General features: G+C 32.8%; 5 protein-coding genes across 7 annotated transcripts; 2 read left to right on the top strand and 3 right to left on the bottom strand.

Annotated features, from left to right (window-relative positions):
* Positions 1 to 777: 777 nt before the first annotated feature.
* On the top strand, positions 778 to 7,567 carry LOC144850045 (solute carrier family 22 member 15-like). The gene is made up of 11 exons (XM_078707219.1): positions 778 to 917; positions 1,334 to 1,599; positions 3,354 to 3,559; positions 3,884 to 4,013; positions 4,615 to 4,706; positions 5,260 to 5,475; positions 5,600 to 5,734; positions 5,843 to 5,928; positions 6,149 to 6,266; positions 6,580 to 6,652; positions 6,832 to 7,567. Exons 2-11 carry the CDS (start codon positions 1,360 to 1,362, stop codon positions 7,039 to 7,041), a joined length of 1,506 nt encoding a protein of 501 aa, XP_078563345.1. The 5' UTR covers positions 778 to 917; positions 1,334 to 1,359; the 3' UTR covers positions 7,042 to 7,567.
* Positions 7,568 to 7,615: 48 nt separating this feature from the next.
* LOC144850051 (uncharacterized) lies at positions 7,616 to 8,464 on the bottom strand. The gene is made up of 2 exons (XM_078707226.1): positions 8,218 to 8,464; positions 7,616 to 8,081 (listed from the first exon to the last, which is right to left on the bottom strand). Exons 1-2 carry the CDS (start codon positions 8,383 to 8,385, stop codon positions 7,779 to 7,781), a joined length of 471 nt encoding a protein of 156 aa, XP_078563352.1. The 5' UTR covers positions 8,386 to 8,464; the 3' UTR covers positions 7,616 to 7,778.
* A 27-nt stretch (positions 8,465 to 8,491) lies between these two features.
* Positions 8,492 to 10,637, top strand: LOC144850049 (uncharacterized). Its single transcript, XM_078707224.1, has 4 exons — positions 8,492 to 8,707; positions 9,142 to 9,362; positions 9,570 to 9,695; positions 9,865 to 10,637. Exons 2-4 carry the CDS (start codon positions 9,173 to 9,175, stop codon positions 10,329 to 10,331), a joined length of 783 nt encoding a protein of 260 aa, XP_078563350.1. The 5' UTR covers positions 8,492 to 8,707; positions 9,142 to 9,172; the 3' UTR covers positions 10,332 to 10,637.
* Positions 10,638 to 10,911: 274 nt separating this feature from the next.
* On the bottom strand, positions 10,912 to 15,093 carry LOC144850050 (platelet-activating factor acetylhydrolase IB subunit alpha2-like). The gene is made up of 5 exons (XM_078707225.1): positions 14,937 to 15,093; positions 14,227 to 14,316; positions 13,891 to 14,007; positions 13,425 to 13,547; positions 10,912 to 12,990 (listed from the first exon to the last, which is right to left on the bottom strand). Exons 1-5 carry the CDS (start codon positions 15,015 to 15,017, stop codon positions 12,709 to 12,711), a joined length of 693 nt encoding a protein of 230 aa, XP_078563351.1. The 5' UTR covers positions 15,018 to 15,093; the 3' UTR covers positions 10,912 to 12,708.
* A 365-nt stretch (positions 15,094 to 15,458) lies between these two features.
* LOC144849985 (upstream stimulatory factor-like) lies at positions 15,459 to 27,483 on the bottom strand. 3 transcript variants are annotated; one of them, XM_078707131.1, is made up of 7 exons: positions 27,330 to 27,483; positions 22,862 to 22,926; positions 20,623 to 20,834; positions 19,439 to 19,613; positions 18,630 to 18,714; positions 17,433 to 17,586; positions 15,459 to 17,183 (listed from the first exon to the last, which is right to left on the bottom strand). In XM_078707131.1, the coding sequence occupies exons 1-7, from the start codon at positions 27,359 to 27,361 to the stop codon at positions 16,983 to 16,985; spliced, it is 924 nt and encodes a 307-aa protein (XP_078563257.1). In that variant the 5' UTR covers positions 27,362 to 27,483; the 3' UTR covers positions 15,459 to 16,982. The 3 variants fall into 3 exon arrangements, with proteins under 3 accessions (XP_078563257.1, XP_078563259.1, XP_078563258.1); XM_078707133.1 differs by having other exon boundaries at positions 27,349 to 27,430; XM_078707132.1 differs by lacking the exons at positions 22,862 to 22,926; positions 27,330 to 27,483 and adding an exon at positions 21,183 to 21,331.
* Between the last annotated feature and the right edge of the window lie 175 nt (positions 27,484 to 27,658).

The raw sequence follows: 27,658 nt of genomic DNA, 5'->3' as shown, positions 1-27,658 counted from the left end.
CGGCCCTCTGATTTATAGAAAGGTTAAAACTAGATTCGTTTCCTCAAAATTACGTCATGAATATGCAAATTTATGACGTAACGATTAGAATGACGTAATATGAAGCGCGTATAAGACTATACTATTGTCACCTTTCATTACTCGTGTACATTGGCATAACGGGTAGTGGTCTAGTAACCATCGTTTGGATTCTCTCACTAGCTGGGGTTCGAATCTCTACGGATTTCTTTTTTTTAAAAATAAGTATAACATGTTTTTCTTTTATTTTGAAAAGATATTTAGAGAGTCAAGTTGATTTAGGATAGGCAGGGGCTGGTCCTGGAGACTTATATTTCCATATTTCGAAGTCCAATTTCCGTGCACCTGGCAACTCTATTTTTCTAAATTATTAGCTTATAATTTCGTTTCATATTGTTTTTATTTATCCATGTTTCATGGGGTAGCCCATCCAGCAAAGCTGATCATTGGGGCCCTCGACAATAGTACAAACAATTTACTATTACTATTACGGTTGAGATATAATTAACTATTATATTTTATTAGTAAAAATACATTATCATAAACAAATTAATTATAAAAAAAAAACTACTATAAATATTAAAATTGGGGGAAAATTTCCAGATTTCATAAAATTCAAAACTCAAGTTAAGAACCACACCTATACGAATATAACAAGTAATAATTATGGGGTTTTCAGATATAAAATCAATATCGGCATTGGGGATTTCCCTTATTCTGAGCATGCTCATTTTAATAGGAGGCGGCTTCAACAACGTGTGCTTTGAAGCATATCGATCAAAATAAGTTGAGTGAGACAGAACACCCTTGTTTAATATGTTATGTATTACTATTTATCATACAAAATACAGGTAATCGTGGTTCTAATGACACATTTCTGATAGAAGTAAACAATAAAGGTAATATTAATTATCGATTAGAATTATTTTGTTCATCATTATGTGCTTGCTACAGTAGACTAGGCTAGGCTAAGCCTAAAATAAAAAGAGCATACGAAGAAAAAGAGCCGCCGATCGTACGATGTTTCTGCCACGTCGGCGGTTTAGTTTGTGTGCTGAAGCCTGAGTCTATGACTCACTGATTTTGCCAAAAGTCAAGTAAAGTTCAAAACCTCACAATGTAATGAAATCGCCAGACTAACGAAGTGGTGCTGCAGGTATTTATAATATATCAGCAGGTATACCATAATAATAATAATAAATAACTTTTCTTATATTCTATTATTATAGGCCTATCCTGCACTCAATGTGACTTAGGACAAATCTGGTCTCTTTTAACATCGATGTTAGTATGAATTTCTCTTTTTAATCTACAGAAAAAACCCCACACGTCCAACCCAGAATGGATTTTGAATCAGCTTTGGTTGAGGTTGGCGACTTTGGCTTCCAGCAAAAATTACAAGTCGGGCTGTTGTCTCTTGTGCAACTTTTGCTGGTACCTCAGATGATAGGATTAGTGTTCATTGGAGCAACCCCACAGTTCACCTGTAAAAAGTCCCCAAATGTGATGAACCCATGTTCGATGAATCCACCCTGTGAAGAGTACCAATATGGTAGTCAGTTTACTTCCATTGTTTCAGAGGTAAACTATATTAGTTTTATCATGGATTAAAGAATAGAAGGATATGCATCGACGGTGACATCAAACGATTTTACAACGCGCTTGCCTATACTAAAGCACTGCTGCCAATCAAACAAACATGCTCATTGAACTCCGTGTCTCTAACCGCGGCCCTCTGTAAAACGCTGCGAATCAACTGTTACATTTTTTGAGACCAAAACGTAACCATGTAGAAATCGTATGCGCAGTCTGAATGTTCTATTGACATGTCTGCGTCGATGATTAATTGACAACAAAAATATATTGCTGAATAATTCTGTTTTAGTTTCATCACAATCGGACTACGAAAAGTTCACTTTCTTACGACTGGTAATTTTAAGTAGTTGGTAATATTAATAAAATATGCAATTTTTATATTTGAATTATCATTATTTGCCTGCCATCTTCTGTCATTAAAAATTGCGTTAATCTATAGAATATTAAATTATGCATTTGACCATGTATGTTGTTAGCGTGGCCGGTGTTCACCCATACAACAATCGTGTTTTTAATATATGGCTAAGCAGTGGTTTCTTCATAAATCTCCTTAATTATCGATGTGATTATATTTAAATTGTAGTGCCTGGTGATTGGCTAGTGGTTATGTCATCCACATCACATCCAATCACCGAGTCTAATTGAATGAAAACAGCAATCCCTGATCCGGGATTGGCTGGCTATGTATAGTTGCGATTCGTTACCTAGCGGTCGTTTTGAAAAGTACACGCAGGGCAAACTTAATCACGAACAAACGAAGTACCTATTATTATTCACACAAGAAGTAAGAAAACGGTGAGTATATAGATCATGATTACACGTTGTATCTACTACACTTAAGATTAGCCTAGGCCTACCTAGGCAGTATCAATGTCGGCAAATCATATGGTTTACTAGTAAGCCTAGAAGAAAAGGCCTAGGCCTAGTATCCTTGCTGATTTTGTAATTTTACATGTAGGGCTAGGCTGAGACAACAAATAGTATTGTCTCAGATGTAGGGCTACTACAGGTCATAAAATGCTACTTTAATGTCATAAAAACATTAGCGTAGATCAATCGCGGCAGAAACCTATACTAATTACAATTATAGCATTTACAATTCCTCATCAGAAAGGTTATAACTAAATTCGTCGTCGTATAAATTGTTCGTCGCCGTTGTTGCTAGCGCTAAAACATCATGCCACCAAAGAACGCGCGAAAGAAGCGTAGCCAACATGTTTAAATGTCGTTGCACATGTGCAGTAAACAATATATTAGGCACGCGACCGTTTCGTTGTTACCATGCGGTTAATTAAACTGATAACATTGTGGGCGGTCCGCGGTCTGTCGGCGAGAGTCAAGGAACCCTTGATCTCACGTCGATGCATATCCTTCTATTCTTTAATCCATGGTTTTATTTGTCACTTTGTTTCTTTATTTCCATTCACAAAACATACAATAATAATCATTACAAAACAAAAGAAAGTTTTATAAGCAAGACAATAATATTGCTATGATGTAGTTTAAATAGTTGATAACCTAATATATTGAATGAGTGTCATATTGGCTAAATAAATTGAAATTTAAATATATCACCACTTTTGTAGATTCCATAACCTCATGGAACTTTTCAAAGGCTGAACTAGGCCTAAATATTCTACAACATTGTAAAATGTTTGGTATTTATCCAAATCATTTATATTGTGATAATATTAAATATCATTGATCATAGAAAGATACATTTGTAACTTATTTTGCAGTGGAACCTGGTTTGTGATGAGGCAATGGCTGTGGGTCATATACAATCATATTTTATGATAGGTGTTCTGATAGGCAATGTTGTATTTGGAGGTCTGTGTGATTCGTTTGGTCGTCGCAAAGTGTTTATATTCTGTATGCTATCCATCGCAACTGTCACATGTATCAGTTCGTTCTTAAAATCGTACTATATGTTTTGTGTATCAAGGTAACTAATGTTTGTCAATGTACTATATAAGTTTGTATCTAGATATGTATAGAGTAGAACCTGGCCTTCAAAACCCAACAAACCTTTTCCTTAAAATGGGTGTTGGCCATAATGTTAAAAAAACATATTTCCCCTTCTTCATTTCACAGGTCCCCTTAATATTGGAGTAGTTTCACTGTAGTACTATTAAGGGGACACCTTTGGAAGCCAAAAAAGTCCCCAGAATAGGTATTGGTCATAGTGTTAAAACACATTGCTCTTGTCAGGGAGCCATGGACTAAATGTACAGAGTATTGATGGACTTTTCTTAAATTTTGTTGGTAGATTTTTAGATGGACTTCTTTGCGGTGGTTTGATTCTGTCATCGTTTGTGCTAGGAACCGAATGCATTGCAGGAGCGTATCGTGTTATCTCAGGAACATTCTTTGCATTTATGTTTGCTGTTGGCATTATGGTAAGCATAAGGGATGTTTTTGATCCAAAATACTATGGCAAGGCAATTGGGCATTAATCTACAACTTATTTTACAGTAGATACACCTGGTTGTGTAGTTTTCCAGAAAGTGTGTATAAAGCTCTGAATGAGTATTTTTGTTTAACAATACCTAATACAGTACTAAACCTTTTGTTTTGAATTCATCTTTAAAAAAGTCTTTTACTGAGGCAATATTAAGCTCTGTCTACACTATTAAACTAGTTTGATGATGTGCACAAATATGGTGGTGATATGCCCAAATATGGTAGTGATATGACATCATTATGTCCATTATGGGCACATTTTTTTGTCACATAAAGCTTGATAGTGTAGACAGAGCTTTATACAGTACTGTGAAATATAATAATATTACTGGCTATAATAAAACTATAAAAAAAATTAATGAATGCATTAATAATATAAACAATCCCTAATTATGTATGATATTTTGAATACCTAATTAGCATATTATGATAATTAGTGAATGATACAAACACTATTCATTGTTTTCGTTATAGTGATATATATATATATATATATAGCTATATATTACTGCTGATACTATCATATTATCATTATAGTTATTTTCGTTAGAAGCATCTTACATACACAGTTGGAGGAGTCTTATTTTGTTCACATCGCTGCCTCTTTACTTTTTTACTCTCATTACTTGGTAAGTGTTGTGTTATTTCCAATAAAGTTTCAGGCATCAATAGTTCAGTAAGGATGTTTGGATATTCATATATAAAAGTATAAGTTTTAACGTCATATCGTATTTTATTCATTTTATTTCTCCAATTGTGGGTATTTTAAGGAAGAACGTGGATAGAGGTGCTTGTCACCTGTTCATCCCTTTCTTTTCGCTGTCTTTATGTTATGTTGTTATGTGCAGTGATAAAGTTTAATAAATATAAAATATATATATAAAGTATATTATCAACAACAAAAAACACTGAATCCGGTTGACATTACCCACTGAACTCTTATCGTTACTCCAGAATACGGTTGAAGCAAATTATCAACTTCTTTTTCTGCTTCTTAAGACATTTAGTCGTCATTCGTAATATACTGCTTTTTACATCAAAATGTAACGGTAACCAAACATACAGTATTGAATGTACTTTTAGGAACACATGATACTACAAAACTACTACTACAGTATTTCTTATGGTTTTTTAATTTTTTTTTACCAAGTCCAAATGTGGTAATATATTGTTTCTTTTCAGTGTCATCCCAGAATCACCAAGGTGGCTTTATTCTCAAGGTCATTTATCAGAAGCCGAAGATATACTTCATGTAATCGCAAAGAGAAATGGCAAAAGAGTTAAAGTGACCTTAGAGGCAAAAAAACAGACGAATAAAAAAAATACAAATTCAAGCTATTCAGATTTAATTCGTACACCAATTTTTAGAAAACAAGTTTTTATCCAAACATTTTCATGGTAAACACTACTTTCTTACGTTTAATAGCTTTCATATAATCATAATGCTAAAAAACTGCATACAGACATACATGAATAAAAAAATTAATTAATTATTGTATAATTCTATATCCATTTCTGACAGGTTTTCATGCAGTTTTGTTTACTATGGTTTGACAATGAGTTCTGGAAATCTTGGAAAAAATATGTACCTAAATGTTGCCCTTTCTGGCTTGTCTGAAATGCCTGGATATATACTATGCATAGCATTAATCGACAGGTAAAACATTTCTTAAAAGTGAACTTTAATGAGAATATACATTTTGAATGATATTATATTTGTTATTGGAAAATTACATGCACAGTTACCGGAACTACTTTTTTTTAGAGTTGGTAGAAAAAGGTTTTTCAGCGGATCCTTTCTACTAGGAGGAGCAGCATGTGTGGCCTTGTTACTTAGACCTTTTTACTCAGGTAAATTATAGTGCTTCAATATGTCTCAGAAAATGCCTATAATAACTATTGCAAACAAATAATACTTTTGTTTCTTGTTGTAACTGTATGACATATGATTAATATAAAAATATTGTACTGTAGCAGGAATAATTTGCACAATAAGGATAAAATAAATTTTTAAAAAATACCACACTTGTGACTAGAACAATTGCACTGAATAGCAGTTATTTTCACTAAGGTTCTGATGGTGACAGTTCATTGGTGGTTTATTTTGCAATGGCCGGTAAATTATGCATCTCTGCTGCATTCAACACTGCTTATATATATTCTAGTGAACTTCTACCAACTGTACTAAGGTAATTTAATATTTTATTGCACAAGTATGCACTTTTTAACTATATAAATGGACCTTCATAGTATTTGGTTGCATTGTCCCATGGGTTTTGCAGGAATCCAGGGTTGCATTGTCCCAGGGGCCTTTGGAGAAATCCAGGGTTGCATTGTCCCAGGGGGTTTTGCAGAAATCCAGGGTTGCATTGTTCCAGGGTTTTTCAGGAATCCAGAGTTGCATTGTCGAGTCTTAGGGGTTTTTCAGGAATCCAGGGTTGCACAGGGAATGTTCTGGATCCAAAAACACACCAACAAATTGTTTTACTTCTATTTTTGTAGGAACTCTGGTCTAGGAGTATTCTCTGCAGCTGCTCGTGTCGGTGGAATTGTAGCTCCAATTGCCTCAACTATGGTATGAATATTAAACATTTTGTTTGAGAATAATCAATAAACTCAAAATCGGAATTGGTTGAGAAAGCATGATTTTTTATTCTCAACCTGTAATTGTTTATGTGATTTAATAAACAGTAATAGCACCAACAAAAACATATTTATTTATAAACTCAATAATATTTTTCATTTACAATTTAGGGTTTTAACAAAACTTATTCACTGTTTGGAGGAGCTGCTCTGATCAGTGGATTTCTGGTTCTACAACTACCAGAAACAATTGGAAAACCTTTACCAGAAACCATTGATGAAGTGGAAAATCCTTTTGATTTTCGTGAGGTTACAAAAGAATCGGTTGCAGCTATGGAAGAGAGGTTGAGCATGTACAATCAAAATAGTGATAGTATTTAGCATGGTTCAATTCTGACTGTGAATAGAACCAGAATTATAAATAGTACTGCTGTTTCGGTTGTTGGCGTTTATTATACAATCAACTTTCCCAATACCAAACTTGCTGAAAACTTCCGCAGACTTTTCTTGAGGTCCAAAAGTACCCAAAGTTCTGGGTTTAAAGTTGTGATTACTGCCACAATTGTTCAGGAATAATAAAGCATGACAATATATTGTACTAAATGGCACACATGGTATTACCAATTTAAATAGGGGTCAATGCATATCCAACCAATTATTTATTCTTAAATTAATCTGTGAATAATATTACTTATCAAGATAACACAAGTTGTCATTAGTACTTAGTATATATTATATTTATTAATAATAATGTATTTGTATTTCTGATTCTTTACAAATTTCGCTGTGATAAAGATAGTGCCTTTCAATTGTCTTTTGAAATATTATTGAAATCTATTTCAAAACCTTTCTACAATTGTGTGAAAAAAATTAATAATTTATTTTAGAATATAATTTTTTAATTATTTATTTATTTAATTGTTTTTAAAACATGTATTTTATTTGTACAGTACATTAATAACTATTGCTTGTAAATAACCAATGTTTGTAAATTATTTCAAATATAAAAGATGGGAAACATTTAAAATCAAATGATTTCAACTACTTTATTGCAAATTTGTTACAACCAAATTACAATATAATATATATTATTACATGATAAATGGTATAAATTTCATTCATTGATCATTTATAATTTTGTCGGTACAGGTACCAAGAATCATCATTTCTTCGTATTTCTTCATCATAATTCGCTGGTTCTCCAGCGGATGTTTGTAAGCCGCCATAACGCATGACTCAAAGGGATTCGTTTCTCCACATGGTCCCAGAATGACTGAATTACTTAGATGGATAGATGTAATGGTGCTTAGATCAGCCAGTCGTTTCTTGTAGACTTCTGTGCATTGGTCAGCTCCTGGATGTGCAAAGTCTATGCGATTTGTTGTCGCGTCTGGTGGAGGAAGTGCGCCTTCTGGTAAAATCTGAAAACAAGTATGCAACAAACTGATAAAAAATACATCAATAAACAATTTTATTAGACTCTCTTTACTAATTCCCTGCATGTTAAAAGTAAAAAATGATTTGAATTTTCTATAAAATGCTAAAATAAAGACATACCTGTGCTGTCGCTGGAGGAGTTGCCATTTTGGCTTTTGCAATTCTCATTTGATCTATATTTTTGCCATCCATATAATCTTTGTAATAAGAAGTAACAAGCGGGAGCTGTTCTGTCCCAAGACAAATATTGGTCCGTCGTTGTTGTTGTTTCTTTTCATTAGCATTCATTTTTTATTGGGTTTCTAACGCTTCACTAAATCCACCAAATCTACTACTCCAATAATAAGTTGATTACTTACTACTTATCACCATGACACTGTCAAGCTCTTATAAATCTCGTCACCTGGCCGACCGTTTCGATGGACGCGTTGCTTTTTGATTGGTCGAGGAACAGAAACGCAGGAACGACACGCGACGCGACTACGAAACTTTTCTCAACGTTGGTGGCGCACACAATAGCAACAAGAAACTTTTTCCACGATATTTACTTTATTATTACCATTTTGTTCTGTTGGTTCATAAATATAACTAATTTATTAATTAATAACATGTAAGTCTATAATATATATAGCGCATAAGTATATAGCGTATAAGTACACGGTAAAATCGTACAGGCAGTCTTCAGTTCAGCAGGCAGGCCCAGCCAGCGTGATGCAGCAGCAGGTGGTGGGCGAATGTGCGTCGTGCGTGTTCTTTCTGCTGCAGCTTCTCAATACCACTTTTAGTTAAGCCTAGGCCTAGATACCTAGTCCTAACTAGGCCTAGTTTACTTTTTAAAAGTACAGTTTTTAATTTAACTAAGCACTCGAAGTCAAGTAACACTAACCTGGAACCCATGATGAAACACGCCTAGGAAGTAGTAAAATAAAATGAGATTTCATGTTTTGTTATTTTTATATTTATTATAGCCTTAGGTATATAAAATTAATATTTTTTGCTCTTCTCAAACTGTAAAACTGGAGTTTTTTTGTCTGTACTTCTTAGAATTCCCTAAATCAGAAAGCTGCAAACAACAATGAACAGAGCAGCTGTGAGAACCAATCGAGATGTGTCAGTACAGTATGGTACTGTAGATTTGGCAATACCACCAGGCTTTCGTAACATCCTCCAACTAATTGGTCATCAAGTTTTGAAATTCCAACAACCAGGAGAGATCACCCACTTTATTGCGGACTACCTCCAAAAACTACTAGCAATGAGGGAGAGTACGTATTCTTTTCCCAAATATGATGGGCTCACAAGGCTAGTCCAGAGAAAAGCTTTAAACTGGTCGCATAAGCCATCGTAACTAACTGGCGACATAGTGTAGGCTTGCTGTACTTTCTTTAATTAAACAAACCAGATAACATTTTGAAATGACTGGATCTTTCAAAATATAAATAAAATGTAAATGTTCTTTTGTATTAAAACAGCAACAGGCTACGACCCAGTGATACATGGCGACATGCTTGAAAGAATACAAGCACATTATTATCAGTTGTACAGCAGTGAACTTAAAGAGGCATCACGATCTGCCACACATGCTACTACTTATGATGGTAAAGAGATCGGATTCTATTCTAATTAAGTAGAGTAATATATAGCAACATATGACTTACTCATTTTAACAGTACATCATTTGAGGAAAAGGATGTTGCAGATCCCATAACTTTGAATATATAGGTACCACCAACAAATTTTTATTTCTATGATTTGTTTTATATATAGAAGAAGTTTCAGATGAAGATGATTTTGTAGCAGAGTTTGAGGAAGATGATGCTGGAGAACTGGAGAATTTAATGGCACCACCAGAAGAGGCAGTTGCATCATCAGATAGTACAGTTACAGAAGACACTGCAGTTGATAAAATGGCAGTAACAGAAGACGCATCTGCAGTTGATAATATGGCAGTAACAGAAGATGCAGCTGCAGCTGATAAAATGGCAGTAACAGAAGACACAGCTGCAGTTGATAAAATGGCAGTAACAGAAGACGCAGCTGCAGTTGATAATATGACAGTAACAGAAGACACATCTGCTGTTGGACAAACGGCTGTAATAGAAGACACACCAAGTGCAGTGGAAGAGTCTGTGAAAGCGGAAGAGGTTGCAAAGGAAACACAAGATGTGACCGGTGATGGTGAAAGTGAAGAAAAGTCTGGCAATATGGAAGCAAGTTCTGAAGAAACCAAGTGACTGATGTAGAGATGGCTGATGGCTCCAACCCATGGTCTTTCCAACAATACTTTAAAGTTCTACTTCTTGAAAATAGTGGATGAATTTTTGTTTCATAGTTGCAATAATTAAGGAATGAATGTTATTTATTACAATCTGTACATAAACCAGAGTAATCAAATAAATCTTATAATTAAATTAATCATTATCATTTAATGTTGTTTTTCATCTTCTAATATTTTAATTAGGGTATTACTGAAAGCAAGGCAATCTCTTGAGCTTATTACCATCAACGAATGTACTGCAAACATACCTTGGCGACAATGTCGCATCTATTTTAAAATAGGGGGTGTTAGCCTAATGCAATATGAGGTGCTGAGTTTAGCCTAATGTTCTATCTTGTGCATTGTAATTATCAAAATTAGAGGGAGGGGTGGTGGCTGGGACCCCATTGGATCTGCCTATGTACCAGTTTAGTACATACTACCTTTTCTGATCAAGTAAAATACAGTGTTTACTCATTATGTTCTTCACTAGATGGTTTAATACACATTGCATTGTATACACAGAGAAGGAATTGATTGTACTAATAATACTATGCTTTCTACTACCACGGAGAAATTGGTTTATTCGTGCTAACTACAGGATGCTATCCAAATTAATAATATTATATACAATGATTTCTCTAAATACTAACCACTTGTAGCTCATAATTCTGCAAAATTAATTAACCTTTTTACATTCATCATGATTACATTTGACTACTATTTGATTACTATTGATTTCAGTTTTGCTAAATATAAAACAAAAATAAATGTAAAGCTCGGTCTAACTTTATGTGACACAAAATGTGATGTTTGGGCACATCACACTTTTTTGTCAAACTAGTTTGATAGTGTAGACAAAGTTTTAAGAACAGGACAGAATACCCTGTCATACTTTATGGGCATGAAAAACAGTTTTAAAAAATAAAACTGCAAGAAATTTAATTGTTACAGTTATTACTAAATGGAAATGTATAAGCACATCGATTAAACATCATAAAATAAATTTAACAATAAGAAATTGGTTAGCACTATTTTAAAAAAACAATTTCAAAAAGAGAACTGAACGTTTTAAATTAAAACAAAATAACATTTATTAGGCTCAGCTGACACCTTGGCTAAGCTTGGCTTAAACACAATTTAACATAAATGAATGTCCTTACTTAGAATAAACATTGCAAAATCTGGAATTTGTCCACGCTAATGAAAAAATCTATATACTTGATCTATTGACCATAACACAACCTTAATAATTTTTAATATTAATATCTACAGGTTGAAAAAATATTAATTTATATAGATCTTTTCTATAATTAAATGGTCCATGATGGTGATGATAAAAAATATAAATATTACACTTCATATTAATGTTACATAGGAATGTATTCCAACTAATGTTAAATAATGACATTATTTTTCACTTTGCACGCACACACAGTAGAAGTTTAAGCACAGTCAACATCACATTGCAAACAAGTCTATCTACCTGAAGAAAATGGATTACATTAAATGCAGACCTGTTAGATATGAACTGGTAAACCTGGCATTAACATTTAGATTTGATCAAGTTTGGGTTAGCTAGACCAATATGCAGTGAATTGGCCTTCAGTAAAAATCTGTTGAAAATTTGAGAAGGTGCTTAAAATATCCTAAGATTAACTTATACTTGAACTAGAAAAATGTTACTGGTTTTTCTTTGTAAATGTAATAATATGTAAAGGCACAAACAAGGCAACTCCTCCTCTTCAGTCATTTTGAGGGGGAACAGAAAAAGGGGGAAATTAAAAGATTTGGCACTCCAAGACACTTTCACAGGGCTTTTTGTATACATACTGTTTTAATGTGTAGCAAACTCCCTGAGCTTAGCTCCATATTATTTCCACAATTACCCTATACAATGTAAAGTGCTATTTTTATACATGTATTTGAACAATAAGGGGTACACCCCATTCCCCGCCCCACCCACACATAACTGAACATATTTCCAGCAGTAGGCCTACTAGTAACAGAGACAAAACAAAGTAGAGTGCCCCTTTGACAGATTCTTGTGCAGCGAGACAAGATTGCAAAAATACAATCTGTTTATTGCTGCTTTCTATACCATGTACTATACTTAATACTTATCATTTGCAGAAAATACCCTTTTAAAATAAGATTCCACAAATTGCGCATACAATTTGAATTCTAAATTGACTATGGTTAATTTTAGTGCAAGTGACAAATAAAATTTCAGTGTTTTCAATTAACATATTTGCATTATGCTCTCACACGTTTACGACTAAGATTGAGGGGGCTCTCACATACGAGTAACTCACAGTAGCGCCAATATACACAACACTAACTACACAATATTTTCATTGGTCAATTTTTTTACACGATTCAACACCCTGTTTTGTAAGTAACTCTACCAAGTTGTCATGAAGCGATTCGCAGATCTTTCGGTATCCATTGACTGTAAAATGCAAGTAGTCGTACATGTCACGGCAGTCTATTAGCCCATCCGATTGGACATAATCAGCATCTGTGCTGAAATAATCAGCATTGGGAATAGTTTCAAGGAACTTTGCAATAAGTGTGTTTACAGCAGAGTTCTTCTTGCGTAAGTGGTTTGGTTTTTGTCCTCTTGGAGGTAAACCCTGTATTGGAAAAAAATACCAACTGATCGGAAACATCCAGGTTATTACCATATATGACCAAGTATACTGTAATCCCAGGGGGCTTGTTTAGGAAATTGGGCAAAAATTAGGAGATGGGAGTATACTAGGATTGTATATTAATGGAATAACTAAAATCTTATTTATGAATTTGTTAGTGTAAATTTGGGTTTAAGATCATATTCAAGCATGGGATTACTGTATATTCGGTTGAACCTCATTACTATCAAGCACACAAGCTATATGCATCCAGGAAATTAATTAATTTGTATTAAACAGTGGATGAGATTGTGCAGCGCTTAATTAGCAGCTGTATTTCAATTTTTAAAATTCATGATTTGAAATTCTAAAAAATATCATCATTTGTGATTGTTAAATTCTCAAATTAAATATAAACACAACAGAAAACAACCTACCATGACAACAATATGAGATTGTGGTTGTTTTTCTGAGATGTACTTAACGATTGTTTCAACACCACCTGCTACCTGATCCACAGTGTGTTCATGATTATTGGTTCCAACTAAAAGCACAATTACCTGTAAAAGCAATTGAATAGATATTCATTTCAGATCATTTCTTAAGTCTTTTTTTTTTAAATTATGGGATGGCAGCGACATTTTTACAGATCCACAATTCACTGACCCCAGTGAACTAGTTAAAGAATAATACACTTGCACAACTTTGTCGACTATATTTATTTGTTTGTAACATGTCTATATAATCTATGAATTTCTAAATTACAACTGAAAAACCAATTAGGGATAGTTGATATAAACATACTTTGCAGCTACTGAACAAATCTACACACTGGGATTGGGTCCAGGTGAACAATTTAAAGGGTGCATTAACAAAAATGTGTCTTGTTTAACTGTACTATACCTTAGGCGAGATATTCTCTAATTCTCCATTCTGCACTCGCCATAGCACATGTTGTGTGGCATCACCTCCAATGCCAAAATTAAGGCTATGTAAAGGCACAAACATCTCATTCCAAATCTAAATGAAATTACAAAGAAAAAAATATACAAAATCATCTGGATTGTTCGGATCCAGCAATATATTTCTGGTGTAACATAGAGAAAAACTATTTTGAGACATTTAACTTTTAAGTAGGTGTGTATTCTTCCATTTTCTGGGAGTGATAACTTGGCTAATAAAATCATTTTTACACTACTAAAAATACAAAAATGTGTGTGTTAATAAATAATGACTTACTGTGGATTGTTCTAAGAGTTGAATAAGTGAATCCCCTATAAATAACACATCTGGTTCCTTCTCATGGGCTGCAGCCACATATCTATCATGCTGTAAAAGGTATAAATATTATTATTACATTTATAAATATAACAATCACTACTTTTCAGAATCAATAAATAATTCACACCATATTTAGTGCAATTATTAATGGAAATAATTGTTATTTCTCATTTGTTTATTTTGTTTTTGTCACAGAAGATATTATTAGTCAAGTCATTAAACAAACCTTAACAGGAAAAATATCAATACCTTGTCATGAAAGCCCCAGTGCCAGTGGTCTAATGGTTAGGACATTTGCATATCAAGCAAAAGGTTCCAGGTTCGAATCTCGGTTGGGGGACTTTTTTTGCTCATTCTCACAGATTTCCTCATCTTAATTGTTTCAAGTTAATTAATTTATATTTTATAAATAAAAAGACGCCAGACTCAAGACATTTCATTCAAATGAAACGCACCCGGACATACACCTAGCTATGCTAGAGGTAAGTAAGCCTATCTAGGCCTACAAAGTAAAAAGATCAAACCGGAAAAGCTACATACAGCACGCCCACCCACACATCATGTATTATGGGACACAGCTAGCAAACCATCGGTCACAAGCCTAGCAGTTTCATCCAAAACATAATTTAATCGGCTGAATTCAACCCTACATTACAGTTTATGCTTACAGTACACATCCAACGGCCGTCCCCTTGCACATCTTCAACGGGTACTGGTACAGCTGCCGGGTTTTCACCAACACCCGCCATTTTTTTATCAATTTTCCGTGACTTTTGGTCCTTTAAATGTTGTGCACACGAACGATCGCGAGCTCGTCCTCGTCTTTCACGCTCGAGTTCGCTGCCTGGCCTAGTCTATTAATCCAGACGTACAGTACACATCACACCCATTTTGCAGCTAAAACAATCCACCAATCGCCGGTGTTCTGGTAATCAATCCATAAAATAATTAAATCAATATATCGATTACTCAATCAATTAATACAAATTTATTTTCAATTATTTATCAAAAAGTTTTACAAATTTATATGAATAATAAATCAATTTTTTGATTATATTATTAATTATAATTAAAATGATCGTTTGAATGCGAATATTTCACAATCGTAAAGAAGCACCAAACTTTTTAAATGTTTTTTTTATAGTAAACGTCAGTGTAACAAACACTATATACACAAAATGTACACAAAATGGCTGTATGTCTAATTTTTTATTCATATATTTTCATTTTTATACATAAAAGAGAATAACTAGTAAGCATGTAGGTCCATTCAAACGCATCCCTTGCGAATAATACCTGGACTACTTACATAATAAACACAAAACTGCTTAGGTACACTCAGTAGAACACCTATTAAGGGAACACCTTTGGGACATAACAATGTTCCCCTTAATACTGGTGTCCCTTGAATAAGGATTGACCATAGTGTTCAAACATATTATTTCCATGTTTTGGTTCACAGAAAAATGTCCCAAAGTAAGGGTTCTACTATACATTTACAGTGATGGTTGAGTCATGTTTCACCATTCTCATCAAAAGGGACGTGAACCATTAATTTATTATTATGTATTTATTGCTAACAGTTTTGCCCGACAGATTTAACCACTCAACATACAAAATTCACTTTTGGAACCTAACTAATAATTAAAATCATTGAAATGACCAATGGTCAAAACAACACGATTTAAACAATTATTGGAAGTCAAAATATTTTTTACCAAAATATCTAACTTAAATATGTATCCCTATAACGTGATATTTACCATGGAAAGTTTATTTCAGATACAAAACAGTAAAAACATATTAAACTATATTTTTTTAATAGTTAATTGATTATTCCAATTTTACTCTATTTTCAACAGTCATCATAATAAAAAATACAGTTCTTAAATTTTTGGATCTGCAATTTTTCTATACACCTTTTGACACACTGCATTACCCCAGGGTTAAAAACTGCACATATACTGTGAATAAATACTAGCAGTACTTTTTGGTAAAAGTTCTGGAATAAAAAATTATAATTAAAATCATTCTGTGTACAAAAAAACATGCTACAAATAAAATCACAATAATCTCAGATACACACCCTTTAAAACATTAAAGTATTAACCCTGAACAAATCCGTAATATCGCTATACCAGCGTATGATCTTTTAAGTCATACTGTACTGGATGAATAAGCACCCAGTCACTTACAAGATGAAACATTCTTTCAAACACACAACAATTTTTGGAAAATGACTTCTGCTAGGCTATTGAATTCTTGTGTAAGATAAGATACCAGATACCATTCCAGAATTTTTCTTTCTACAGAGCAGCAAGTACTTTACCCAAGGGTGATTAAGAATTTTGTCCCATTAAGGGCTTATTATTTAAAAATCAGTTAATGATTTTTTCTTCTCAGTGTAGGGTTAATCCCTTTAAGAGGCCAACTTAGAACTTTCACTTTTTCACGCAAGTACGGAACAAATCCATCATATGGACAACAAGGTGATACTAACATGTAGATTCATCATCTGATGGACGTACGTAAAACAGCTCTGTTGATTGGTCAGTTCACATCGTCATCTCCTAGCAACAGGAGCTTTATAATCTAACCCCTTTTGTATGCACTTATAGTGCTAAACTCTTACCAAATTTGAAAACACATAAAAGTTCTTTTCCAAAGCTTTTCGATCATTCTGTACATAGTTTACAAGTGGAATAAATGGTTTTTCAATTTGTTATTTCAATCGATCCCTGCTGAGCTCTCAAGAGATTGTTCTCGTGTTTCAGTTCTTCTAGTTGTTGTCGAAGTAGTTCGTTGTCAACTGAAAGCCGTTCGGTTTCTTTTACGCTTTCGGCCATTCGTGCATTGGCATTTCGCAGATCTTGAATGTAATCAACGGTCTTGCTCAGAATACCACCCTTGCTTTGCTACAATGAAACAAATTAACAAATACCTCTTTAATTCTTTTATTCCTTTATCTATCAGGCTTTTACAATCATTTTTCATCAGAGTAATTGTGTAGCTCTGTCTTTTATTTTAAATATTGTTCTCATTTTCTGTGTACTGACAAATTTGAACAATTGTATGTCAAATGAATTTTCTATGAAATAGGATGCAGAGAGGGTACAAATATATTTGGGCATTTTAGTGATTTTTGTTTGGGCCTATCAACTTACTTGTCCTTGCTTGGTGTGGTCCTGGTTACAATCTGGCACCAACTTAGAGAGCTTAACGATCCAGTTATTAATCTTATCCCTGCGCCTTCTCTCGACCTCATTGTGGGTTGCTCGTCGACGCTCATCCCGAGCAGTTCTTCCGGTATCTAACTTTCTGTAAAAAAAAAAAAATATTGTCATTTTTATTATAAATTGGTTGTCAATCAAATTTTATTTACGAGTATATACAGCAGATAATATTTGTGAATTAAAGTTTTGCGAACAATAATCGCAATTCGTGTTTAATTGCTCAGCTGATTAAAGTTTAAGTTACATTTCTCTATGGAAATAAACAATTAAAATCTTAAATTAAAACAAGTTTCTTATTAATGTAGATAACGCCTTACAATAATATAAGATTACATGAACTAATCAATTTATTTAATTCTACAATTGAATAATGAGCATTCATTTAGCGAACGAAGGTCAACAGATTACTAATGTGAATAAGGACATAAAAGGGATGATGGCAACGTGACCATGGGTGTGGTAAGCCTGCACACATCATATTAGTCACGTATGGACTTGCTCCATCTTTGTGGTTTACTTAGATGGGAATGCAAGTGGAAATGGTCATTACAATAACACACCCAAACTTTGCACTTTTTGAGTCGGCTATTTTTTCTGCTTTGTCACTTATTCTATAGTACTTGCTCACGTAAAGTTTAGAGGTAGGACTGATCATCCACCCTTACATTACAAAGTCGTTGGTGCTTGCTTGGAGTGGGGGAAGAGATAGGGTGGAGAACAACCCGTTATTCCAAATCATTTATCCCTAAGTCAATTACAGTTTTCAACAACACCGTTACTAGATAATTTGGTTCTGTTTAAGTAAGTTATTGTGTATAACTTTTATGTGTTATTTTGTATAGTGTGTATAATGTTCTTATATATTTATTCGTTCTTTAAATACTGTACAAAAAACGAATTTCCGATATGTCTTTATTCGACCAAATAAATGCTGTGAGAGCAGCACATTATTATTTTTAAAAAATATTCAATTCTCTCAAGTAAGGCTTTTGTACAAAGAAAAATCAACAATCCAGCTCAGTTCAATGTAGTTAGAACAGAATTTCAAAAATATAATTGATTATTTTATACAACAATACAACAAAAATCACCATTGCAATACCAGCCTGTACAAGAAAGTATACTTACGGTGTATATTGTGTCCTGGGAGCAATTGTTCGTTGAGACGCGTTCTGCAACACGTCTTGTGGTGACATCATCACATAAAATTGACCTTAATGAGACAACATACAAAAACTTTAGTCATCCATTTAGCAATATCTCACGCCATGCTCTTATTACGCAACATACACAATACCAAATGTACTATTGTAAATTAATGTATATCATTAATTAATGTATTAGATCATTAATTAATGTGCTAGGGCTAATTAATGGGATACGGGTAATTAACATGCTTTTGATAATTGTGTTATGCTCTGATATCACCTTCATACTTAAAATATAAAAAAGACAGAGATTGTTGTAATGTCGCCAGTTTGGCGCCAAGTAATCAATTATCAGAATCTAATATTTCAATAAATGACTGCTAAAACATTAATATAGCTAGCTTTAACATCTAACGTCCTAAATTATATTAATTGCTATTAAAAGATAATTATCAACTCTATTATAGCAATGAATAATATATTTAAGACAATTGTCTTTGATTGTACAGTATTCTAGAAAATTTCAGAAACACATTATTTGAGATTCTTTAATAAAAAAAATTGTCTTCTGTTTCCTTTAAGTTATTTGCTTATTATCAGTAGAACCCCCATAAAGGAGACCTTTGGTACCAACAAAGAGTCCCCTAATAGTGATTTGTCATAGTGTTAAAACATAAATTCTCCCGCTGCCTCCACCTGTACAGTTGTTTCTTTGAAATGGGTATCCTTTGAATGTCAGGTGTTTCAAAGGAGGGGTTCTACCATGTTCACCACTTTTTTAAAACATACCTCCAGATTGACTGAGTGAGGCAGAATCTGAGTTCGTAGATGCTTGTCCAGATGTCCCAGATGACGTGATAGCATCACCACTGACAGCAGCTGCTGGGAAATAGGTAAACCTCGTCTCACCGGTTTGTGTTTCTGATGTCGGACTGTCTCCATTAAACGGACTCTGGATTACAGCCTAAAAGAATAATTTTCTTTTTAAAAATAGCCTGGCAAAATCAGTTGATACCTGGTCCCTAGGAAACCAACAACTGACGTAACTAAAAATTAAAACGGTTGATCCCGATGTGCAACCCATTGAAACACTTTCTACCAGATGTTAGTTCGGCAACCAAGAAAGGGCAACCAAATCGTAAACCCGCAAAAAATCATAATTCTGCAAGGCCGATAGAAAATCAACATCAAGATAATGTATATTCCGGCAAGTCATAATGTTGAAACATATCATTGAGAATCTGGGTGACACATAATCAGAAAAATATGAATTTATCACATTTATTAATGAACAAAGAGATAGGCTGTTATCAACCGGAAAACAGGTAAACGTAACCTTCAATCATATTTTGCAGTCATTCTAAATTTAGCTTCCTGCTTATTCATAAAAGTATTTATAGTTTTAAATTATAAAAATGAATTAAATAATTTAAATGATATGTTGGCAACAAATTAAAAAAAAAATATTGACAGATATCAACAAATATCAAGATAATAGAGATTAAGTACAACACAAGTTTAAACAACTTCTGCCTGTCTAAGAACATTAAGTACTGTATGTCTTAAATAATATTAAGGTAAGCATAATCAATATCGTAGAGTTGTGAACAAACAATTAATATTTATTAAGTGACTATGCGTCTATGATACCGTAACAACTATAATCAAAAGAGACCTCTAACTTAAACAAACATTAATTATATCAAAATGTTTACTCTTCGAGTGTCTGTATTTATTGTATTTATTTATTACACTTAAGATACATTCTACTTAGAGACACTTTTTAATAAGATTTGAAATTTGAAAATTTGTTCAATTTGAAATCTTTATTAAAAAATGTCTCTAAAAAATGGAGAGAACAAGTAGAATGTAGACAGACCTTTACTCTATCAATCAAACTACAATATACAAGGGGACTTAGTTGCTTTTCCAATGATTTCGCAAGGGAAAATCTTAACAGAATGCAATCATACCTGGGTTACAGCTTGCTGTCCATGTGGGAATGATGTAGTTGTAACAACATTCATCGTGTTCGGACTTCCGCCATCGTTTACTTGCACTACACGATATGTCACCGGACCCTGGCCGTTGTTATCCGTACGGAATTGATACTGGATATTGTCACCAAAGTTTCCTCCGGGCATTACTGAGGAACCATCATCAGCTCCAGTTACACCATTATCTCCTATAAAATATAAGACAACTGTTTGTAACATATTCTAAAACTCTGTCTACACTGTCAAATTAGTTATGACAAAAAAAAGTTTGATGTTCCAAAATATGGTAGTGATATTCCCAAATATGGTAATGATAGGATGTCCATATAATGGGAACATTACATTTGTTTGTCACATAAAAGTTTAATACTTATTAATAGTGTAGAAAAAAATATTTGAGATGTCTAGCTGTTCAATTTGCCTACTAATAGAAAATGGTAGTACACTTTCGTTCAAGAAAACTTGCTTCAAAATTACAGTTATTTGAATCATCAGATACAGTACAAAAAATAAAAAAACTTAAATATTGTACAAACCAAGAGTCATGAAGATTAGCTAATGTCCAAATAATATGTAAAAAAATCCTTAAAACTTGTGAGATTTAAACTAGTATATATTTAAACGACTGACTTTTACAAAGAGACTGTGAAACACTTGCCGTTATGTATCACTTTTAACTTAACTAAAGCGGGAAGTTGGCTTAGAACACACGTGATAGTGATGCTTCAACATGTGGTTATGACGTCTAGCGTAATATGCTCATAGAAATTACTTTCAATTTTAGCAAAATTTCCAGCCAGGTTGATGACATTAATATTCAACTATTATTAAAGTTTCAATTATGTTATTATACTGTATCTCTCTTAAAACTACTTGGCAGATAATTTATACATAAGCAAAATTGATGAATACTGTATAGTCACATAGTATACAATTGTTACTGATAAATCTGTATTGTTTTTTAAACTATGTATTTTGAAAGTTTTGATATTGATGCCTCAAAGTTGTAATTTGATGAAAACAAGCATTTCGCATTAAAACGCTATAAAGTACTGTAGAGAGGTTCATAGAAACATAATTTTAGCTCAAGGAAATCAATTTTTTTATTTTGTTTATTGAACGTCTGCCATTTAGCTATTAATAGGCTGGTGTACTATAGTTTAATTACAATCTGGCTAATTATTTAACCAGTATGTAAAGGCTAAACAGACTTAGTGTCACTTTATGAAAACAAAATATCCATTTTCTAGTGTCTGTATTCACGTTTCTTGGCGCCACTGACGATTTTTTTTGTAAAAATAATTCACAACCATGTCAGTATTGAAAAAATGTATTATTACATATCAACAAGATTAAAATACATATATTTCCATGGTAACTAGTCACATGTATTTCATGAGTATATCGTAATACAGGAAATAATAAGACGTAAACCATCCATAAGGGAAACTATACCCCAAACATAAACCACTTTCTTTTCTTTATCTATAAATTATTATAGAAAAAAAACTAATGTATTATCTATCAGTTTCAGAAAGAACGGATTTTTACAATTTTGTTTTAAATGTAATCTACTAAAACTAAAATATTATACTTTATAATGTTCATAAAATAATTATGAAATCATATTAATAAAATGAAAAACTTTTTTTTACAATTTTAAATATCAGTATTGTATGATAAATGGTTTGCCCATTTTAGCAATACACAGTAATACTTCTTAGGAGCTTTTTATTCAATCAATAAATTAAACATACATACAACAACCATAGTATAAATACTGTAATATAAAATACTGTAGTACAGTATAATGGTGACTTTTTTAGAAAACATAATAATGAAAATAATATCTGCAATACACATACTGTAAGTAGAGATTACAATTTGGCCATCAATAATAAAAGATAAGAATAACTAAGAAAGAAGTTACTGTATATTAAACAAGTAAAGTAATAAAAGTAAATTGATAACAAATTAATAAAAAAGATGTAAAATTTAAATATAAATAAATAAAACAAAAATTTACAAACAAATTATATTGGTAAAGTGTTGTAATGTAAGAGTGAAAATAAGTTAAAGTTTACATTGTTTCAGTACTGTAGCATACAGTAATATAAATCTTTGGTATACAGTATCAACATACAGTATACAATATTTCCATATACACTGTAATTGGTTTCTTATACTGTGGACAAATCAAATATGTTTTTCTTACCATCTCCATGAGATATCTCAATGGTGGGATCCTTCTCCAGATCAGAGTCTGATTTGTCTTGAGTACTGGAAGTAAACATAAACAAATGTTACTAACAAAATTCACATGGTTACAGAAATTTATGTTAAAAAAGTGGGCTACAATTCAAATTAACATTTATTTCTTTCAAATAAAATAATTCTTCAATTTTTTTTTATTAAAACAGTGAAAATTAAAGTTCAATTGTAATTACATTTTTTTTTCAACAATGAAAGCAGCAAAGACCCAAAAATATAATCATTTTGGACAATACATGAAACTTGTGTTGGGCAATCCATAAACATTTGTATACAGTAGTTATAATAATAACATACAAATTACTAACTGTATGTATCACAAACAACAATAATAACACATAAAAACAATACAGTTAACAAACAGTAAAGTACTGTACCATAGGAAAAATACATTTTAATATAATGTAATTTTGTTTCCACTTACCTAAAATAAAAATGAATAGGTTTTGTCAAAATACGAACCATGATTTCAAACTAGGCTACACTAAATTGGAATAATTCACTTTTTACCAAAATAATAAATTTCTGCTAAGTCGATAGGAAAACCTCCAAATACAATCAATTATCTACTGTAACTTGTGCCTGCACAACAGCTTTGGAATCCAAGGAAAAAAAGTTGTCTAAATCTCTTTAAACTTTGAAATGATTCAAGACCAGCTCGAATCAAGTGTAACAAAATAAAGGAGTCCTCCGCGTTGGCTAGCTATTCGGTGACTTACCTGTCGGCTACAAAGCGTCGCATTTTTATGGCCGAGACTGAATGCGATTGTAATGAATCTACTAATGAAGCACACCACCCTTATAATATTCCCTCGTTTACAATCACTTCCCGAGAATACTCAAGGAACAATTGATGACAAGACTGTAATCACAACTTACATCAACTCCCAAAAACAGCAACCATGCTGACTACATCCATCCAGGTAATTTTTTCAATACAATAGAGTCCCTCGGAGACAAATCATCGAGGTGTGACTATGTTGAGATCATTCACCGACGGAAAGAGGCAGAAATTAGTAAACAAATTTACTATTCAACTTGGAATTGATCTGACTATCTCGTTTATTTGACTAATTACTAAGAATACCATCCTGCCTGGATGATATGAATCATGTAACATACAGCAACGTGGTAGCGGCATTACTTGAACTTGGAGGCATGCCAGGAAACGACAGGAGTGTTTCGAGTTTATTGTGACTCAACTCTACAAGTTAATCAATTTTATTTCCTAGGTATAGGCACCGATGCCGAGATGTTTTGGTGTGATATCCTGACAGCAATTTATTTTAATTATCAACGATGTTTTGATCATCCAAGTACAAACTTTATTATTGACTTGCTAATAAAAAGAAGTTGTACTACTGATTCTAATTTTAAAGATCAAATTGATATTTTTTAGTATTCTCACTGAAATCAAGTAACTGTCTGTATTACCTCCAGTCCTAACTGATCTTATCTCCAACTGTATGCAACAATTCATTTACTATGATGATTTAAAATGTACCACTGTACTAGTACTACTATAGTACTTACTGTTTAACAGTAGGTATATTTTTTAAGAGGGCTTATTCTTTTGTTCTGCTTACAATGCATAATGTGTAAGCATATGGGGTAAGCAATGAGGGCAAGGATTAGTCAATTATTATAGAGGGAGATTCCGATATTAATTAACATTATACTGTAACTCTCCATCTGGAGAGAACATGGGCTATTGTTGGTTTATCCAGGTAAGCTAGGCACCAAGAGTTTAGACCGTTAGTGGTAATACTCAACTTCAAGTCCTGAGAAAATCAGTGTACAAATTTTGTACTGTAACACTAACAGTAAATATAATCAGATGGATATGCATCAGTTGTAATTATATAATCCTAGAGTTGTGTATCATCTATATATATTATCATTGTCTTATTAGACGCTTAGTGTACAAATAAAATCTTATTCACAACCTACAGGATTTCATAAGCTCCCTAAGGAATAATAAATGTGCCTATGATAGGAAATTGTTCAAGTTAGTGGAGTGATGTTTGCCATGCGGCGCGCGTTGTCTAAATTGTCAGAAACGGCAATGTGAACAATCATCAATTAGTTAATTAATTGGCAACTATTAATTACTCATCGGGGCAATTAGTTATTGATTGGTAAACAATTGAAGGTAGATTTGTCACCAGTTTACACAAGGCCACAGCAATTGCTGAATGTATGACAACATGGGGAAAAAACTTTTTTTTTTATTTAAAGATGTAACTTTAATATTACTTTGATATGGCCAATTTAAATTTAGAATATTTTTTGTGTTTCAAGGGACAATACATCTTTAAAGTAGTCATTCTCAATAAATTACACATTAATGAATAAGGATAGGATATATAATTTCTTTAATACAGTAGTTTAGTTCAGTAGCTCATACCCCATCCAAAACTACAGACCATATATACAGTACATCTGAAGTTAAAAAAAGCGGGAGGTGATTTTTTTTAGGTCAATAGTGCCCTCTATTTATTATCGAGACCAGGAGAGGTAAGGAGTGCTGTGTGTGACTGACAAGTGATATTGCGTGGTGGCTACTGTATGTGAGGAGAATCCCCTTTCTGTTTGGAAAAAATACATTTGTAATTTTAAAACTGTTCATCAAATGGTATGCGTTTCCTTAAAAAATGTATTTGTACAGTATGGCTGCTGTGAGTTGACATAGTAATACTCACGAGTGTATAGTTTACCCTTTACTATAGAGTATCACGGTTTGACGTCACAACGATGGAGGGCGCTGCATGGTTGCTAGCCAACCAAAAAATGCATTCAGCGCTACTATGTTGATAAAGAGTAAAGATCTGTATTTCTATCAAATTATGTATCTTAGCTTGATTTTTTTTAACTTAAACTGTAGTTGAAGAATAAATAGATTATTAAAAACAAATATTTAGTGATCTTTTGAAATTTTAGTTTGTTTTTATTGAAAATTATTAAGTTTTAAAATGATTACTTCAATAAGCCTATTCCAAACCATTGGTGATCTTGGAGTCACTCAGGCAGGGCTGAACGCATTTTTGGTTGCGCTAGCAACCACGCAGCGCCACCTACCGTTGTGACGTCAGCACCGTGATACTCTATACAAGCAATACTAACCTGTCTGTAGTTACAAAGTAAAGGCCATAGAGATGGCACAATGTGTATTTTTATAGTGCTGCTAATAAAATATTAAATCTTACTAGTCTTAATCAAATAAATATTATAGAGGGAGACATTTAAAATAAAATTTTAATATTATGATCAGGCAGTAGACTCTTGACAAGAAACAAGTCCTTAAATATGTACAGTAATTATTATAGTAATGTATAGGATACATTCAAGGATCATTTTTTATTTTTTCCCCTTTTTTATTGGAATTTTTAACATAAATAAGTGCTTAAATTTGTTTAGTCTGTAAATCAACAATGTAAATATTCATTACTCTAAAAAGGGTCTTACGTGAATTTTTTTATCTTCTACAGTAGTAATGATCCTATTATGGTTTCTTTATATCAAATCTATTTTTATCTTTTTACTATTTGTTAGTTATACTGAGCCATTGATGAAATAAATGTTGTTGTTGAATTGAAAGGACTGCTGTACATACTGTATCAAAGTTGATGTATTTTTCTTGTAAATTGTAGTTTATGCAAGCAAAATTAATTTCCATTTTCAACTTAAGTGGACCAATAAATTTTCTTGAGGGAGTCAAGTCAAGATTTCTTTTCTTTTACTCAATATTTGACAGGAGGTAGTCTTTAAATATTGACCCCCTACTGTAACTAAAATAAATAATAATACTGACCGGCACATAGGCTAGTACATTTTTAACAAAACTTTCAAATACAAATTTGATAAAATAATATAAAAATGCAGCATTTTTCATATTAATTTAATTATTATGTTTCAAATAAAAGAAATGAGAAACGAATGTACACTAAATCATCAGGCCTAACTAACTAAAAGAGGGCCTACTATGCCTAGTCCTATTAAACTTATTAATATTATATATAGTGCTGAACTAGGCCTAGGCCTAGGCCTATAGAGTATGGCTAGGCTAAATAAATTTAATTATTTAGGCCTAGGCTAGTCTAGGAAATAATTCCCTTACCTAATAAATTTAGTAGTAACTGACTCCCCTGACAACCAGCTATTCACCACTAACTTAACTAGGCCTACACTCTACCAGCAGAGCAGCACTGGCTGGCAAAAATGCAGGCAGACAATTGGCAGAACAAGATGGTGTCAAAGTGCATTATCCAGCCAGGCAGGCTGGTACGTGTGCAGGTTGTAGTGTACAAAACAAGATGTCACTGAACAACCAACAAAATGAACAACCAGATCATGTTTCAAATTCAATATTTATTAATATTTCACTTTATTAACAGAAATATATATATGCTCACCCTGTATCTAAAGTAGTACCTATCAAATCCATGTGGTTGAAAGCGCTAACCGACTTCAAACGAATCAGAAATCTACAAGACGATCACGGGGCCAAACAACTGGTCATGTGAGGTACAAAATGGACATGTGACACAAGAAGCTAGGCCTAGCAGCTAGCTGCTGCTCAACATACGTAAATGGAAACTAATCAAGCGTGAAAAACACTGGGTGGGTGTGTAACATAAAATATCAATGCGCTGTGCCTTTTTTCAGATTATTATTTTTTGCGTATCTTCTTATATTCCCCAAAATAAAAAAATAAATTTAATATTAGGCATAATTTCTTTAA

This window comes from Antedon bifida, chromosome 8, assembly GCF_963402885.1.
Source record: "Antedon bifida chromosome 8, ecAntBifi1.1, whole genome shotgun sequence".
NCBI lineage: Eukaryota > Metazoa > Echinodermata > Crinoidea > Comatulida > Antedonidae > Antedon > Antedon bifida.
Note: the sequence above shows the minus strand (reverse complement) of the source record. Positions and strands in the feature narration are given on the sequence as shown.

Bases quoted from the DNA above. Each gene is read 5' to 3' on its own strand.
- LOC144849985 (XM_078707131.1), bottom strand. From the start codon at position 27,361: ATGGATTTGATAGGTACTACTTTAGATACAGG. The intron at 19,614-20,622 runs GTATGATTGCAT...TTATTCTTTTAG, and splicing joins GACAGCAAGCTGTAACCCAG to GCTGTAATCCAGAGTCCGTT. The intron at 17,587-18,629 runs GTAAGTATACTT...TTTTTTTTACAG, and splicing joins CCCAGGACACAATATACACC to AAAGTTAGATACCGGAAGAA.
- LOC144850050 (XM_078707225.1), bottom strand. From the start codon at position 15,017: ATGGCGGGTGTTGGTGAAAACCCGGCAGCTGTACCAGTACCCGTTGAA. The intron at 13,548-13,890 runs GTATAGTACAGT...TTGCTTTTACAG, and splicing joins TAGAGAATATCTCGCCTAAG to GTAATTGTGCTTTTAGTTGG. The intron at 12,991-13,424 runs GTAGGTTGTTTT...TTTCCAATACAG, and splicing joins AATCTCATATTGTTGTCATG to GGTTTACCTCCAAGAGGACA.
- LOC144850045 (XM_078707219.1), top strand. From the start codon at position 1,360: ATGGATTTTGAATCAGCTTTGGTTGAGGTTGGCGACTTTGGCTTCCAG. The intron at 1,600-3,353 runs GTAAACTATATT...CTTATTTTGCAG, and splicing joins TTACTTCCATTGTTTCAGAG to TGGAACCTGGTTTGTGATGA. The intron at 5,929-6,148 runs GTAAATTATAGT...ATTTTCACTAAG, and splicing joins ACTTAGACCTTTTTACTCAG to GTTCTGATGGTGACAGTTCA.
- LOC144850049 (XM_078707224.1), top strand. From the start codon at position 9,173: ATGAACAGAGCAGCTGTGAGAACCAATCGAGATGTGTCAGTACAGTAT. The intron at 9,363-9,569 runs GTACGTATTCTT...GTATTAAAACAG, and splicing joins ACTACTAGCAATGAGGGAGA to CAACAGGCTACGACCCAGTG. The intron at 9,696-9,864 runs GTAAAGAGATCG...TTTTATATATAG, and splicing joins ACATGCTACTACTTATGATG to AAGAAGTTTCAGATGAAGAT.
- LOC144850051 (XM_078707226.1), bottom strand. From the start codon at position 8,385: ATGAATGCTAATGAAAAGAAACAACAACAACGACGGACCAATATTTGT. The intron at 8,082-8,217 runs GTATGTCTTTAT...ACTTGTTTTCAG, and splicing joins CTCCTCCAGCGACAGCACAG to ATTTTACCAGAAGGCGCACT.